Source organism: Chiloscyllium plagiosum, unplaced genomic scaffold, assembly GCF_037043375.1.
Source record: "Chiloscyllium plagiosum isolate Xiang-an unplaced genomic scaffold, Cpla_swu_hap1 HiC_scaffold_14, whole genome shotgun sequence".
Classification (NCBI taxonomy): domain Eukaryota; kingdom Metazoa; phylum Chordata; class Chondrichthyes; order Orectolobiformes; family Hemiscylliidae; genus Chiloscyllium; species Chiloscyllium plagiosum.
Window position 1 is genome coordinate 79,703,656 of NW_028270152.1, and position 17,202 is coordinate 79,720,857.

General features: G+C 45.9%; 1 protein-coding gene across 1 annotated transcript in view; it reads left to right on the forward strand.

Annotated features, from left to right (window-relative positions):
* The window catches only part of fgd5a (FYVE, RhoGEF and PH domain containing 5a), a 143,754-nt gene that overhangs the window by 116,981 nt on the left and 9,571 nt on the right, over window positions 1-17,202 (forward strand). The window contains exons 15-18 of the mRNA XM_043708646.2: window positions 1,070-1,210; window positions 4,094-4,196; window positions 8,133-8,266; window positions 8,468-8,596. Coding sequence (XP_043564581.2) covers window positions 1,070-1,210; window positions 4,094-4,196; window positions 8,133-8,266; window positions 8,468-8,596 — 507 coding nt within the window. The remainder of the gene's footprint in view (window positions 1-1,069; window positions 1,211-4,093; window positions 4,197-8,132; window positions 8,267-8,467; window positions 8,597-17,202) is intronic.

A 17,202-nucleotide genomic window follows, 5' to 3' on the forward strand; every position in this document is an offset into this window, starting at 1 on the left:
GAACTGTGGGTGAATTTGGCCGCTAATTTGGCAGCATCTCAGGAAGAAAGCCAAGTGAGCATTTCAAGTCCTGTGACTCTTCACCAGAACATTTCTTCACATACTGCTTCCTGCAAGGACTCCATTCCATTCTCCCAGTTTCTCAGTCTCCATCTCAACCATCTGATGATATTATCTTCCACACAGGGATTAGGGACTGATCATTTAGGAACTGAAATAAGTTCAAAGAGTTCAGAGTCTTTGTAATTCTGTACCCTGGACCGTTGTGGAGTCTCCATATTTAAAGCTGGTATGAGTAGATGTTTGGTCTCTCAGGAACTCAATGGATATAGAGAGTGGGCAGGAAAGTGGAGTTGTAACCCAAGATCAGGCATGATCTCATTGACTGATGGGTAGAATGGCCTATTCTGTTTCTTATGTTCCTATGTTTTGTGTGTGTGGTGTGGAAATAACCTCCAGGAAGAAGGACCCTCTGGTAGTCCTTCAGTGCTGTATAAGAAACCTCCAGGTATGCTAAACATTTGTTGGTAAACAGTTGACTCTCATACAGTAAGATCTGGTAATGTAGCAGCTCTGATAAGAAGTGTGCAGAAGTATTACAGTGTGCTGACACAGTTGGTGAGTGATTGCTGCATAGTTCCTATTTGATGGAGGATTGATAGTCCTGACCTTTTCCCCAAGGGAACCAGGAAAGACAGAAAATAATACGGAAGCAGAGAACCGATGACAAAAGACAATACCTGACTTGTGTATCTTTAGTAGATGTCCTGTCACATCTCTGAGATTCAAACTCCTCCAGATTGGACCATCAAATCCCATAGATCCTGTCCTAAATTGCAAATAAGAAGAAAGGAGCCAAGGCCAAGACAACATGATTAAAATGTGGAACCAATTTTTCTACTGAAGTGAAAAATCACTCACACCTCTAGAAGAAACATATACACACATTCTTGATGATGGGATAGGACTCTGAGCTAGTTTAAAGTTATAGCCTCTGTGCTCACTGTACGCTTTAATCTAACAGGATCTTTATGAATTTAATGGCTCTCTCTCGCTGTCCTCTGTCCAGCTATCCTCGGAGAAGACAGACAGTGGTCTAGGTGCCAAGCCACCAATGCTGATTCCTGACTCCCGAGTGGGTATGTGTATGATCTGCTCAAGTGACTTCTCGCTGACATGGAGACGTCAACACTGCCATGCATGTGGAAAGGTGAATCAACCCTTTCATGAACATTGCCCTATCAGAACCCACTCACAGCGACTGAATGCATTTATATAGTGACTTTAACATAGTGAAATAAAGCAAGATGATTCATTGAAATAATCAAGTGGAATCTGACATGGAAACCATGGAAGGGGATGTTGGAAATGAAAACAAAGTGCTGAAGAAACTCAGCAGGTTTGGCAGCATCTGCGGAGAGAGAACTAAAACTAACATATCGTGGGCGGCACAGTGGTTAGCACTGCTGCCTCACAGCACCAGAGACCCGGGTTCAATTCCCAACTCAGGCGACTGACTGTGTGGAGTTTGCACGTTCTCCCCGTGTCTGCGTGGGTTTCCTCCGGGTGCTCCGGTTTCCTCCCACAGTCCAAAAAAAATGTGCAGGTTAGGTGAATTGGCCACGCTAAATTGCCTGTAGTGTTAGATGAAGGGGTAAATATAGGGGAATGGGTCTGGGTGGGTTACGCTTCAGCGGGTCGGTGTGGACTTGTTGGGCCGAAGGGCCTGTTTCCACACTGTAAGTAATCTAATCTAATCTAATCTAATCTAATTCCATTATGACTCTTCTTCAAATGGCATGTTCTTCAGACGAGTCCTTGGACTCAAACACAAACTTTGTTTTTCTCTCTCCCAGATACTGCCAGACCTGCTGAGTTGCTCCAATCATTATGCTTTTATTTCCAATCATCAGCATCTGCAGCACTTTTCTTTGAAAGGCAATGTTTGGTCGGGCAACCACAAGTTGGTTAAAGAGGAAACTCGGGACCTAGACAATGTCATGAAGATTTGTAGTGATCAGAGTGGAAGTGATTAAGTTCAGGGGTGCACAAGAGGCCTTATCTAGAGCAGCACAAATATATCAGAGAAAGTGGAGCTGGAGGAAGTTGCAGAAATACAGAGGGCAAGATCTTGAAGCAATTTGGAAACATAAAGGAGTGTTGCTTGACAAATTGTCAGTGAAGGTCAGTAACACAGGGGTGATCAGGAGCTAAAGGGAGTGCAGTGAAGGTTTACCAGGCTGATTGCAGGGATGGCGGGACTGACGTATGAGGAGAGATTGACTAGGTTAGGATTGTTTTTGCTGGAGTTCAGATGAGCAAGAGGGAGATCTTATTGAAACTTATAAAACTCTAACAGGACTAGACAGGTAGATGTAGGGAGGATGTTCCCAATAGTGGGTGCATCCAGAAGCAGGGGTGAGGATTTGTGGTGAAGCATTTAGGATGGAAATGAGGAGGCATTTCTCCACCCAAAGAGTGGTAAGCCTGTGGAATTCCTGCGGAAACCACAGGAAGCAGTTCATGCCAAAACATTGAGTGTGTTCAAGAGGTAGCTAGATATAGCACTTGGAGTGAATGGGATCAAAGGTTGTGGGGAGAAAGCAGGTTTAGGCTGTTGAGTTGGATGATCAGCCGTGATTGTGATGAATGGCAGAGCAGGCTTCTCCTGCTCTTATCTTCTATATTTCTATGAAACACGATTTGGCAGGGGTCAGGACCCACATAGTAGACTTTGGGTGACTTCAGGTTTATAGGCAGCAAAATATGGGAGGCCAGCCAGAAATGCATTGGTATAGTTGAGTCCGAAGGTAATAAAAACAGGATTGCAGTTTTTAGCAGGTGATGTGCTGAGATGGGATGAAGTCGAGCAATGTTGTACAACTGGAAATAAGTGGCCTGAGTGATGGAGTGAATATGTGATTGGAAATAGGCTTGGGATCCCACTATGATACCAGGACGTTTCCTGGGCTGCAGAGTTTCAGTTATGAAGAGAGAATGGACAAACTGAGATTGTTTTTCTCAGAGCAGAGGAGATTGAGATGTATAAAATATGAGGGACATAGGGTAGACAGGAAGAAATTTTTCCCCTTGATGGAGGGATCAATTAATATAGTGCATCGATTCCGCATAAGGAGCAGAAGATTTAAAGGAGTTATGAGGAAAAACATTTTCATCCAGCAGGTGGTGAGAACCTGGAACTCGTTGCCTGTAATAGTGGTAGAGGCAAAAACCCTCATAACACTGAAAAAGTATTTAGATGTACTCTTTTGAATCCAAAGCATACAGGACCGTGGGTCAAGTGATGGAGAATGGAATTAGATTAGTTAGGTGGCTGTTTTGACTGGTATAGACAATATGGGCTGAATGGCCTGCTGTAAATCTCTCTGACTCTAAGTTGTTTGACACATTGGATCAGTTTCAAACAGTTCTCAGGGAGAGATTTAAAGCTGGTAGCAGGAAGCAAAGACAGTGGTTTTGATTAGCAAAGTTTAGTTGTCTGGTATTGAATGTCAGACAAGGTAGGTAACAATTCAGATATATGAGGATTGATGGAGGTGTTGGTGGAGGTAAAACTGGATGTCAGCAATGTACGTGTGAAAATGAACACTCTGCCTTTGAAAGGTGTGCCAGTGAGGTTCGGCTGGGGTTCAAGTCTGGTTTCGTGGGGGAGCATAAGAAACATTGCAGAAGCAGCAAATCGAGCTATTTTAGGTGATTCTCTGGCTACAATGAGATGGTTAAATATGGAGCTGGATGACAGCAGTCCCACCTAGATGGACAATAGGAGAGAGGAGCTGAGCAAATTGGTGTGCTCACTGTACCAAAGGCTGTTGATAGGTTGAGAATGATAAAGTGGGAAAGTTTATCCTTGTCAGTTACACAGGATGTAATTTGTGACATTGACAAGAATAATTACTGTACCTTGGTGGGTTCAGACACCAGATTGGTGGAATTTAAGCATGGAGTTTGGGCAAAGGTGGCAGTGGGAGATATGACACATTCCGAGGAAGAGAAAGACTGGAGGTGGGACTGTAGAAGATAACAGGCAGGTATGATTGCACTCACTTTCTCTCTGGTCTGCCTGTTGCAGGTTATATGTCGAACATGTTCCAGAAACAAGTATCCACTCAAGTATCTGAAAGGAAGGTTGGCCAGAGTGTGTGACCAGTGCCACAGGGAGCTGAAAAGGAAAGGTAATACCAGTATCTCATAACATGGGATCAAGGGAAGGACCAATTACTTGAGAAGTGGGAGGGGTGAGGGAGTCCTGCGACATGATGGAGAAGCCAGGACACTGTTATACTGGAGGAGGAGGAGTCATAGAGGTATACAACATGGAAACAGACCCTTCAGTCCAACTTTCCGAAACTGAACTAGTCCCATTTGCCAATGTTTGGCCCATATCCCTCTAAACCTTTCCTATCCATGTACCTGTTCAAAAGTCTTTTAAATGTTGTAATTGTACCCACCTCTAGCACTCCCTCAGGTGTTTTAATTATTTCACGGTAGATTAGATTAGATTACTTACAGTGTGGAAACAGGCCCTTCGGCCCAACAAGTCCACACCGACCCGCCGAAGCGCAACCCACCCATACCCCTACATTTACCCCTTTAACCTAACAGTTAAAGACTGTTAGGTGTGTCATATTGGAATGTGTCATATCTCCCACTGCCACCTTTGCCCAAACTCCATGCTTAATACTGGACTAGCCAGTATGAGGGCATCACTGGCTAGTCCAGTATTTATTGCTTATCCCTAATGGCCCAGAGGACAATTAAAAGTCAACTTAAGAGTCAATTTCCTTCCCTAAAGGACATTTGTGAATTCGATTTTTTTTCTGACAATCTACACTGGATTCATGATCATTATTAGACTCTTAATTCCAGATGTTTTATTGAATTCATATTCCACCGCCGTCCTGGTGGGATCAGAACTTTAGTCTCCAGAACATTGCCTGGGTCTCGGGATTAACAGTCTAGCGATAGTACCACTAGGCCATTGCCTCCCTGTGCCCTCACAGGGTTCCCTGTCATCTGTGGGGAAAGGCATGCAGTAACATGAAGAAGCTGGGAGGGTGCAACATTATGCAAGGCCTGTTTAACACATTGTGTAATATATGCTCAAGCACTTCATTGTGTCCAGTTCTGGGTGCCATACTTCAAGAAGGATAATAACACATTAGAGGAGCTTCATGAGAACGTTCCCAGCAATGAGGAACTTCTGTTATGTCATCTGATTGGAGAAACCAACTTTTCTCTCAACATAAAAACATGGAGGATTAGGCCATTCAGCCCATTGAACCATTCAAAATTATCATGATTGATCATCCAACTCAGTTCCCTAATCCTGCTTACTCCCCAAACCGCTTTATCCTGTTAGCCCTAAAAACTGTATCTAGATTCTTCTTGAAAACATTCAATATTTTGGCCTCAATCGTTTTCTGCAGCAGAGAATTCCATAGGCTACCCACTCTCTGGGTTAGGACATTTCTCCTCAGCTCGGTCCTAAATATATCCTTAGTGTGTACTCCCCAGCTGATGGAAACATCCTTCCAGTGTTTATTCTGTCAAGTCCTGTTAGAATTTATAAATTAGAACATGTATTTCTAAGTGATCTCTCCTTATTCTTCTAAACTCTTTCAAGTGAGAAGAGAGGGCTGAGGGGAGATTTGATACAGGTATTCAAAATCAGAAATGGGTCTGGACGGAGTTTATGGAAGGAAAGGGAAAGAATAGATGATGTTGATTTAAGGCGAATGACAACAGAACTAAATATTGTATGAGTAAACATATTTTACTGCAGCGAATGCTTAAATTGAGGAACATACTGTTAGTAATGTATCGTAAAGTGATAGTGATCTATATCACATAATAGGGCCCTTCAGACTGCACCAGACAAAAATAATCACCTAACTATTCTGATCCAATTTTGCAGCACTTGGCCCATGGTCTTGTATGTCTGGGCATCGCAAGTCATATCTGAATATGTTTTCAATGTTATGAGTGTTACCTTCCTTACAGGCAGTGAGTTCTAGATTCCAATCATCCTCTGGGTGAGAAAGCTTTTCCTCAAATCTCAAAACCTTCTGTCCCTTACCTTAAATCTATTTCCCTTGGTCATTCACCCTCCAAAAAGGGAAAGGTTTCTTCATGTCAACCCTATCTATGCCTCTCAGAATTTTTCACAGCTCAAACATGTCTCCTCTCAGTCTCCTCTGCTCTAAGAAAAACAACCCCAGTCTGTCCAATCTCTCTTCATAACCAAAACTCTCCAGCCCAGGCAACATCCTGGTAAATCTCCTCAGCAGCCCTCCAATGCTATCATAACAAAATTGTGGATTCTAGAAGCAACGGCGGCACAGTGGGCGGCACGGTGGCACAGTGGTTAGCACTGCTGCCTCACAGCGCTTGAGACCCGGGTTCAATTCCCGCCTCAGGCGACTGACTGTGTGGAGTTTGCACGTTCTCCCCGTGTCTGCGTGGGTTTCCTCCGGGTGCTCCGGTTTCCTCCCACAGTCCAAAAGATGTGCAGGGTCAGGTGAATTGGCCATGCTAAATTGCCCGTAGTGTTAGGTAAGGGGTAAATGTAGGGGTATGGGTGGGTTTCGCTTCGGCGGGTCGGTGTGGACTTGTTGGGCCGAAGGGCCTGTTTCCACACTGTAATGTAATCTAAAATCTAATCTAATCAACATTTTTTTACAGTTTCAGTAGAACCTCCCTGTTCTTTAAAATCCTTGCTTCAACTAATAACATACCATATGCCACCTTAACCATTTATCCAGGTGTCCTGACATCTTAAGGTCTGATAGAATCATGGAATCATAGAATCCCTACAGTGTGGAAGCAGGCCATTTGTCCCATCAGGTCTACAATGACCCTCTAAGGAGCATCCCACCCGGACCCACTTCCCTACCCTGTAGCCCTGTATTTCCCATAGCTAATCCATCTTGCCTGCACATCCCTGGACAATATGGGCAATTTAGCACGGCTAATCCAGCTAACCTGCACATCTTTGGACTGTGGGAGCAAACTAGAGCAGCCAGGGGAAACACATGTAGACATGGGGAGAATGTACAAACTTCACACAGACAGTCGTCTCCGGTTTCCCAAATTAAACTAGTCCCATTTGCTGTGTTTAGCCCATATCCCTCTTAAACCTTTCTTATTCATGTACCTGTGCAAATGTCTTTTAAGTGTTGTAACTATATAGTCAGTTCTGCTATAATGTGGTGGTTCAGTTCTCATGTGTTAAAGGAAAATTGTGTAATAGCAGCACCATTTAAACTAATGGGGCTGGAATTGCGTGATAATCAATACACGCTTTAAAACTTTACATTTTAGAAACAGTGCCCTCAGTTTGTCAATTGTATTATAGTGAATTTGCATTAACAAAACATGCATTATAGCAGATCGACCTGTGCCTGCATCTACCACTTATCTGGCAGTTCATTTGAAATGCAAAACGTCCTGTGTGAAAAAGATCCCTCTAGGCCCCTTTTAACACTTTCTCCTCACACCTTAAAATGATACTCTCTAGTTTTGAACTCTGCTACCTGGGGAAAAGACCTTCGCTATTTACCTTATCCATCCCCTTCATGATTTTATAAATCTCTATAAGGCCACTCCTCAGCCTCAATGCTCCAGGGAAAAAAGACCCAGCCTCTTCTTACTAACACAAACCCTCCAGTTCTGATAACAACCTTGTAAATCTTTTCTGAACTCTTTCCCATTTAATAACATTCTTTCTATAGCAGGGCAACCAGAATTGTACACAGTTCAGTCAGTTCTGATGTAACACGATAGTTCCTATCCCATGTGACTCCGTGTTAGAAGAAAATCGCGTAATAGCAACATTTAAAGTAATGGCGCTGGAATCACATAATACCAGACAGGAAAGTTCGCATTCTACAAATAAATTGATTTACATTCATCAATTGTGTTACAGCCAATTCGCATTGAAGAAACGTGTGTTATAGTAGAACTGACTGTACTCTAAATGTGGCCTTGTGGTTAGCCATAAAAAAATGTTCCAACTCAGTGCTCTGTCCAATGAAGGCAAGCATGCCAAGCGCCGCCTTCACCATCCTGTATGTAATCCTCACTTGAACATGCTTTTTGAATCTTTGCAGAATTATTAACAGAGAGTGAAAAGGCTCCATCATTACTGGCTCACTCACCAAGCACTACATTCTCGTCAGTGTTTCACAGTTTCCACACAACCTCCCTCCGCAAACAGAAGAGGATTCCAATGGCTCTGAAGGAGGTAGGCCAATCACACAATACACCTATCTTCCAGGTGAGGCTGACGCAGAGGGAAATGTCTCCCTTCTAATTAGACTGACCCCAAGGAAGACCTCTTTCTGCTAATGAGGTTGACCCCAAGGGAGGCCTCTCCCTGCGAGTGAGACTGACTAATCCCCCATAATTTGCCTTCTTTTCTAATGAGATATTTGGTGGTTGTCAGGTTGAAGCTTCAGCTGAGGGAGTGTCAATGAGTGGATATCTCCAGAGGTGTAAGAGGAACAAGAGACATTGGAAGAAACTCTGGTTTGTCATTCATGAAAAAGTGCTGTACACCTACAGAGCAAGTGGAGTAAGTATTGTCAGCACAATTCTCTTCCTTTATTCCTCTACGTCCTCCTTTCATCTCTCTCATCTCTCCCTTTACCCCTCAACCCTCCCATAGGGATCAGTGCTGTGGCCTCAACCATTTCCAATTCATATAAATGACCTGTTTGAAGGGATTGAAGGTACAGCAGCTATGTTTGCTGATGACACGCTGATAGATAGGAAAGTAAATTTCTATCGGGCCACATGGTGGCACAGTGGTTAGCACTTCTGCCTCACAGCGCCAGGGACCTGGGTTCAATTCCGGCCTCAAGCAACTGTCTGTGTGGAGTTTGCACATTCTCCCCGTGTCTGCATGGGTTTCCTCCCGGTGCTCTGGTTTCCTCCCACATTCCAAAAGATGTGCAGCTCAGGTGAATTGGCCATACTAAATTGCCCGTGATATTAGATGCATTAGTCAGGGTTAATGTAGGGAAATGAGTCAGTGTGGACTTGTTGGGCCGAAGGGCCTGTTTCTACACTGTAGGGAATCTAATCAAAATATTGATGAGGACATAAGGGGAGAGTACAAAGGAATATAGATAAATAAGTGGGCAGAGATTTTACAAATGGAGTATAATGTGCTTAACAATGAATTGAAGTCAGTGGGTGAAAACAGAACTCTTTGCATGCAGTATATCTGTGTCAAAAAACTGCCTCACTTTTATAATAAAGAACAGAAGTACTCAGCCGTGAGAGAAAAGTGACTGATCACCTCCTGCCTCTTTCATCTAACTCCCTGTTTCACCAACTCCAGCTACACTTGTGCAAGATCAGGCCTTCAGCCCTGTGAGCCTGCTCTGCCATATGGTACCATCATGGCTGATCATCCTGTTCAGTACTTTGTTCCCACTTTATCCCCATATGTTTTGATCTCTTTAGCCCTAAAAACTGAATCTACACTACCCCAAATGCTGCCCTATGCTGCTTTGATTTTACATGCTAATTTCTTATGAAATGCCTTCTGAAAGTCCAAGTAAACCACATCCAATAGCTCCCCCTAATCAACTGTACTCGTTACATTCTCAAAAAATTCCACTCACTTTGTCAAGCATGATCTCTGTTATGTAAATCCAAACTAATCTGTCCAGTTCTGTCACTGTTTACTAAATGCCCTGCTATTAAATCTTTCATATTTGGCTGAAGGCTTTGAATTAATCATAGTTGACTTTTAAACATTCTTTCATGGGAAATGAGTGTCAAGAGCAAACTATTATTCTCATCCCCAAATTGGCCAGCATTTGTAACAAGATTGATCAAACAAACTGAAATAAATTGCTGGAAAAGCGCAGCACATCAGGCAGCATCCAAGGAGCAGGAGAATCGACGTTTCGGGCATTAGCCCTTCTTCAAGAAGGGCTTATGCCCGAAACATCGATTCTCCTGCTCCTTGGATGCTGCCTGACCTGCTGTGCTTTTCCAGCAACACATTTTTCAGCTCTGATCTCCAGCATCTGCAGTCCTCACTTTCTCCAAACTGAAATAAATGAATGTTACAGTAGTGGCTCTTACAGAGGTATGGGGACCTCAAGTTGGGAACTGATTATTTCAGGGTATTTGACATTCCAAAAGACAGAAACAAAGTAAGAGATGTCAAGTTTCTCTGTTAACAAAGATTGAATTCAGTACAGCACAGAAATATTTGGAAAATCAAGATGTACATAAAAAATAGAACAGTACAGCACAGTCCAGGCCCAAATTAGATTAGATTACTTAGATTAGATTACTTAGTGTGGAAACAGGCCCTTCGGCCCAACAAGTCCACACCGCCCCGCGGAAGCGCAACCCACACATACTCCTACGTTTACCCCTTTTACCTGACACTGTGGGCAATTTAGCATGGCCAACTCACCTAACCTGCACATGTTTGGACTGTGGGAGGAAACCGGAGCACCCGGAGGAAACCCACGCAGACACGGGGAGAACGTGCAAACTCCACACAGTCAGTCGCCTGAGTCGGGAACTGAACCCGGGTTTCTGGCGCTGTGAGGCAGCAGTGCTAACCACTGTGCCACCATGCCGCCCACCGTATGTTGTGCTGGCCTTTTATCCTACTCTAACATCAGACTAACCAACATACCTTTTATTGTACTATTTTCCATGTGCCTATCCAAGATTTGCTTAAATGTCCATAATGTATCTGACTCTATTACAACTGCCAGAAGTGCATTGCACGCACCTGCTATTGTCTGTGTAAAGAACCTATCTCTGACATCTCCTCTAAACCTTCCACCAATTACCTTAAAATTATGCCCCTTTGTGATAGATGTATATTAGATTGGGCAGTAATAAGCAATAACAAAGCAAAGAAGTCACTTCTTGAGGTATTCCAAACCTCTTAATAAAAACAGATTCCATCAAACAGGAGAAACTACGTGAGAAAGATGTGCCACCTGAGGAAGTTAAGAATGGTATCAAATTGAGAAAATAGATTTTCAGTACTGAAATGGTTAGTGGACTGGGAAAATTTTTTAAAATCAGCAAACAATAATTAAAAACTACACAAAAAAGGGAAGCATTAGAAAGCAGGAGTAAACTTGCAAGAGACGTGAAAACAGATAATACGAGCTTCTACAAGTAAATAGAAAGGGAAAGTATCTCTGGATTGAGCAATGTCCTTTACAGGGGTGAGACTGGGGAACTAATAATGGAAAACAAAGAAATGACAAAGGGTTTGAACAAGTATTTTGCATCTATCATCATGGTGGAAGACACATTAAAAATCCAAAAATAGTAAAGAAATAGGGGCCAGAAAGGAGAGGTGCTTAAAATAAGCATACACACAATCACTACAGAAAAGTTAATGACTCTAAAGATTGACAAATCCCTTGGACCTAAAGACCTACATTCTGTGATCTTGAAAATTGTGGCTGAAGAGATGTTGGATGTATTGTTCGCAGTGTTTCAAAGTTCCCTCTGTTCTGGAACGGTCCCAGCAGAAAAGAAAATCACAAAGGTAAAATATTCAAGGCAACAGAAAGGTAGAAACCAGGAATCTACAGGGTGGTTATGCCCATCATAGGAAAAATGCTGGAATCCATTATAAAGGGAGTAAAAGTAGAAGATCACTGTATAATCAAGGACAGTCAATGTAGACTTGTCAAAGGGAAACCACGTTTGACAATTTATTGGAATTCTTTCGTTGTCCGTGCTTTGAGACAAATAAAATGGTCAGAACTCCATTTGCAATTCGAAACCATTTTATTCATGAAACATACTGAAGATACAAAAGGCTAAATAATATCCAAACCTCTGCTCCTCTGTGATAAAACTCCTGAATCTTACATTAATTGCTATATCATTTTCTACATTAAGTCTTTGTTGCAATCCTTATCTAAATTAGTACTGGCTACTAGACTAGGATAACATACTAACCATGCAGCTAAACTTGGCAGGCTATGTCATCGGCTCTCTCTCTCTCTCTCTCCCCAAGTGGTTGGACCTCTGCTCCTGGGCCAGATCCAGTCTTCACTATGGGACTGGCCACTGGGTGTCCCTTCTAATCCTTCCCTGTTACATCTGGGTCCCCAGCTAATTGATCTTCCAGGTTAAGATCATTGCATCCAATGGGATCCCCAATGTCATGTACAAAAGGTGCTGGGGCTACCTTCGCTGTCCATCCTCCAATGTATCAGTGCATATCCATCTCTCCATACATTGTCATGGTGGGAACCCAGGACACCCTGCTAGTCTGTTCGCCATACTCCAAAACACAAACCACTCTCATTTTCCTGGTTTCCCCTTGCCTGCCTTTGTCTTGTCTTGACCTGTCCTGAAAGTCCCATCAGGCCTGGCTGCTCAAAGATTGCCTATTCTGGTTACAGACCTGGCCGTTCAGGCCCTGATCTATCTGGCCACACTTTCAGAATGTTACAAGTAGAGTTGGAAAGGGGAACCAAAGGTGTCGTGATTTGGATCTCCAAAAGGCATTGGATAAGAGGCCATGTAAAAGTTTTTAGGGTGACAGGAAACAGAACTGAAATAAATGTGCCATGTTTAGGCTGTTGGAGCCTCACAGTGATTAGTGCTTGGCTTCAACTGTTTACATTCTACGTTAATGACTTTAATAAAAGGCCTGTAAAGACTAAATTAATGAAACTAAAAGCTGATAAGTAGATGTCTTCTTATTTTTTTTTAACTTTTGAGGACTGAAGTAGGAAAAAGCTGGACCGTGGAGCAGTCGAGCACAGGAACAGGCCCTTCAGTCCATGATGTGCTAAATATGACACCAAATTAAACTAGTCCCTTCTGCCTGTTCTTGGTCTGTATCCCTCCATTCCATGCATATTCATCTGCTTAACTGCTTATCATATCTACTTCCACCAGGCAGTGCATTCCGGACTCTTTGTGTAAAAGGTTCTGGATTAGTGGTGCTGGAAGAGCACAGCAGTTCAGGCAGCATCCAAGGAGCTTCGAAATCGACGTTTCGGGCAAAAGCCCTTCAAAGACCTGCCTCTCACATCTCCTTTGAACCTTAAATGCATGCCCCCGACTATTGGACATTTCAACTCTGGGAAAAAGATTCTGACTATGCATCTCATAATTTTATAGACTTCTATCAAGTCTCCTCTCAGCCTCTGCCACTCCAGAGCAAACAACCCAAGTTGTTTTTTAGATTAGATTTCTCACAGTGTGGAAACAGGCCCTTCGGCCCAATCAGTCCACACAGACCCTCCAGATAGTAACTCACCCAAATCCACCCCCCTCTGACTAATGCACCTCACATTATGGGCAATTTACCATGGCCAATTCACCTGACCTGAACATCTTTGGACTGTGGGAGGAAACTGGAGCACCCTGAGGAAATCCATGCAGACACAAGGAGAATGTGCAAACTCCACACAGATAATTGCTCAAGGCTGGAATCGAACCTGGGACCCTGGCGCTGTGAGGTAGCAGTGCTAACCACTGTGCCACCATGCTGCCCAAGCCTCTCCTTTTTGCCACTGCCCTCTATTTTAGGCAGCATCCTGGTAACTCACTTCTGCACCCTCTCCAAAGCCCCCACATCCTTCCTGTAATGTGGCAATCAGAATTGAATGCAACACTTTGTAGGGCCTAACCAAAGAATTATAAAGCTGCAAACTGACATCCTGATTCTTATACTCTGTTCCCCAACCAATAAAGGCAAGCATGCCATACACTTCCTTTACCACTCTATCTATTTGCATGTTTGAAAAGTGTGGTGTTGGAAAAACACAGCAGGTCAGGCAGCATCCGAGGAGCAGGAGAGCCAATGTTGCGGGCATAAGCCCTTCATCATTCCTGATTAAAGGCTAATGCCCAAGATGTTGACTCTTCTGCTCCTCAGATGCTGCCTGACCTGCTGTGCTTTTCCAGGAGAAAATGAGGTCTGTAGATGCTGGAGATCAGAGTTGAGAGTGTGGTGCTGGAAAAGCACAGCAGGTCAGGCAGCATCTGAGGAGCAGGAGAATCAATGTTTTGAGCATAAGCCCTTCACCAGGAATCTTTGCTATGCCTAAAACGTCAATTCTCCTGTTCCTCGGATACTGCCTGATGTGCTGTGCTTTTCCAGCGCCACACTTGTTGACTTTGATCTCCAGCATCTGCAGTCTTCACTTTCTCATATCTCCTTGCATGGCCACTTTCAGGGAGCAATGGACTTGAACTCCAAGATCCTTCTGTCCATCAATGCCGTTCAGGATCCTGCCATTAACTGTATACTCTTCCTTAACATTTGATTGTTGAGGTATTATTGTATTTCAGAAAGCAAGCCACATGACACCAACTGTAAGGGCTGCTTTGATTGCTGTTGCTTCAAACAGTACGATGGGAAGGTTATAGATGGGTTGGCATTGTGTATGAATAGCGATTCAGGCAGCAATATGTAGCTGATTGGTCTGTGGAATAAACTTTATTGCTGGAACAGCACAGCAGGTCAGGCAGCATCCAGGGAACAGGAGATTCGACGTTTCGGGCACGGGCCCTTCTTCAGGAATGAGCAGAGAGTGTTCAGCAGGAGAAGATAAAAGGTAGGGAGGAGGGACTTGGAGGAGGGGAGTTGGAAATGTGATAGGTGGAAAGAGGTCAAGGTGAGGGTGATAGGTCGGAGTAGGGTGGAGGCGGAGAGGTCAAGAAGAAGACTGCAGGTCAGGAAGGCGGTGCCGGGCTGGAAGGATCCGGCTGAGACAAGGTGGGGGGAGGGGGGATGAAGAAACTGGTGAAGTCCAAGTTCATCCCCTGCGGTTGGAGGGTTCCCAGTCGGAAGATAAGACGCTCCTCCTCCGACCGTCGGGTTGTTGTGGTTTGGCGGTGGATGAGTCCAATGACCTGCATATCCTCGGTGGAGTGGGAGGGGGAGTTGAAATGCTGTGCCACAGGTTGGTTGGGTTGGTTCGTCCGGGTGGCCCAGAGGTGCTCCCTGAATCGCTCCGCAAGTAGGCGGCCTGTCTCCCCAATATAGAGGAGGCCACACCGGCTGCAGCAGATGCAGTAGATGATGTGGGTGGAGGTGCAGGTGAATCTGTGGCGGATATGGAAGTTTCCCCTGGGGCCTTGGAGAGAAGTGAGGGGGGAGGTGTGGGCGCAAGTGTTGCACCTCCTGCGGTTGCAAGGGAAGGTGCCGGGAGTGGTGGTTGGGTCGGTGGGGGGTGTGGATCTGACAAGGGAGTCGCGGAGGGAGTGGTCTCTACGGAAAGCTGATAGGGGAGGGGAGGGAAATATATCCTTGGTGCTGGGGTCTGTTTGGAGGTGGCGGAAGTGACGGCGGATGATGCGCTGTACATGGAGATTGGTGGGGTGGTAGGTGAGGACCAGTGGGGTTCTGTCCTGGTGGCGGTTGGAGGGGCGGGGCTCAAGGGCGGAGGAGCGGGAAGTGGAGGAGATGCGGTGGAGGGCACCGTCGACCACGTCGGGGGGGAAATTGCGGTCCTTGAAGAAGGAGGCCATCTGTGTTGTACGTATTTTGAACTGGTCCTCCTGGGAGCAGATGCGGCGGAGACGAAGGAATTGGGAGAATGGGATGGCGTTTTTACAGGGGGCAGGATGGGAGGAGGTGTAGTCCAGGTAGCTGTGGGAGTCGGTAGGTTTGTAGTAGATGTCCGTGTTGATTCGGTCGCCTGAGATAGAAACAGAAAGGTCTAGGAAGGGGAGGGAGGAGTCCGAGACTGTCCAGGTGAATTTGAGGTCGGGGTGGAAGGTGTTGGTGTAGTGGATGAACTGTTCAACCTCCTCGTGGGAGCACGAGGTAGCGCCGATACAGTCATCAATGTAGCGAAGAAAAAGATGGGGGGTGGGGCCAGTGTAGTTGCGGAAGATGGATTGTTCCACATACCCTACGAAGAGGCAGGCATAGCTGGGGCCCATGCGGGTGCCCATGGCTACTCCTTTTGTTTGGAGAAAGTGGGAGGATTGGAAAGAAAAGTTGTTCAGGGTGAGGACCAGTTCGGTCAGTCGAAGGAGGGTGTCGGTGGAAGGGTACTGGGTGGTACGGCGGGAAAGGAAGAAGCGGAGTGCTTTGAGTCCTTCGTGATGGGGGATGGAGGTGTACAGGGACTGGATGTCCATGGTGAAGATGAGGCGTTGGGGACCGGGGAAGCGGAAATCCTGGAGGAGGTGGAGGGCGTGGGTGGTGTCACGAACGTAGGTGGGGAGTTCTTGGACTAATGGGGACAGGACCGTGTCGAGGTATGCCGAGATGAGTTCGGTTGGGCAGGAGCAGGCTGAGACGATGGGTCGTCCGGGGCAGTCAGGTTTGTGGATTTTGGGCAGGAGGTAGAAACGGGCGGTTCGGGGTTGTGGGACTATGAGGTTGGAGGCGGTGGATGGGAGGTCCCCTGAGGTGAGGCAATTTCCCCCCCGACGTGGTCGACGGTGCCCTCCACCGCATCTCCTCCACTTCCCGCTCCTCCGCCCTTGAGCCCCGCCCCTCCAACCGCCACCAGGACAGAACCCCACTGGTCCTCACCTACCACCCCACCAATCTCCATGTACAGCGCATCATCCGCCGTCACTTCCGCCACCTCCAAACAGACCCCAGCACCAAGGATATATTTCCCTCCCCTCCCCTATCAGCTTTCCGTAGAGACCACTCCCTCCGCGACTCCCTTGTCAGATCCACACCCCCCACCGACCCAACCACCACTCCCGGCACCTTCCCTTGCAACCGCAGGAGGTGCAACACTTGCGCCCACACCTCCCCCCTCACTTCTCTCCAAGGCCCCAGGGGAAACTTCCATATCCGCCACAGATTCACCTGCACCTCCACCCACATCATCTACTGCATCTGCTGCAGCCGGTGTGGCCTCCTCTATATTGGGGAGACAGGCCGCCTACTTGCGGAGCGATTCAGGGAGCACCTCTGGGCCACCCGGACGAACCAACCCAACCAACCTGTGGCACAGCATTTCAACTCCCCCTCCCACTCCACCGAGGATATGCAGGTCATTGGACTCATCCACCGCCAAACCACAACAACCCGACGGTCGGAGGAGGAGCGTCTTATCTTCCGACTGGGAACCCTCCAACCGCAGGGGATGAACTTGGACTTCACCAGTTTCTTCATCCCCCCTCCCCCCACCTTGTCTCAGCCGGATCCTTCCAGCCCGGCACCGCCTTCCTGACCTGCAGTCT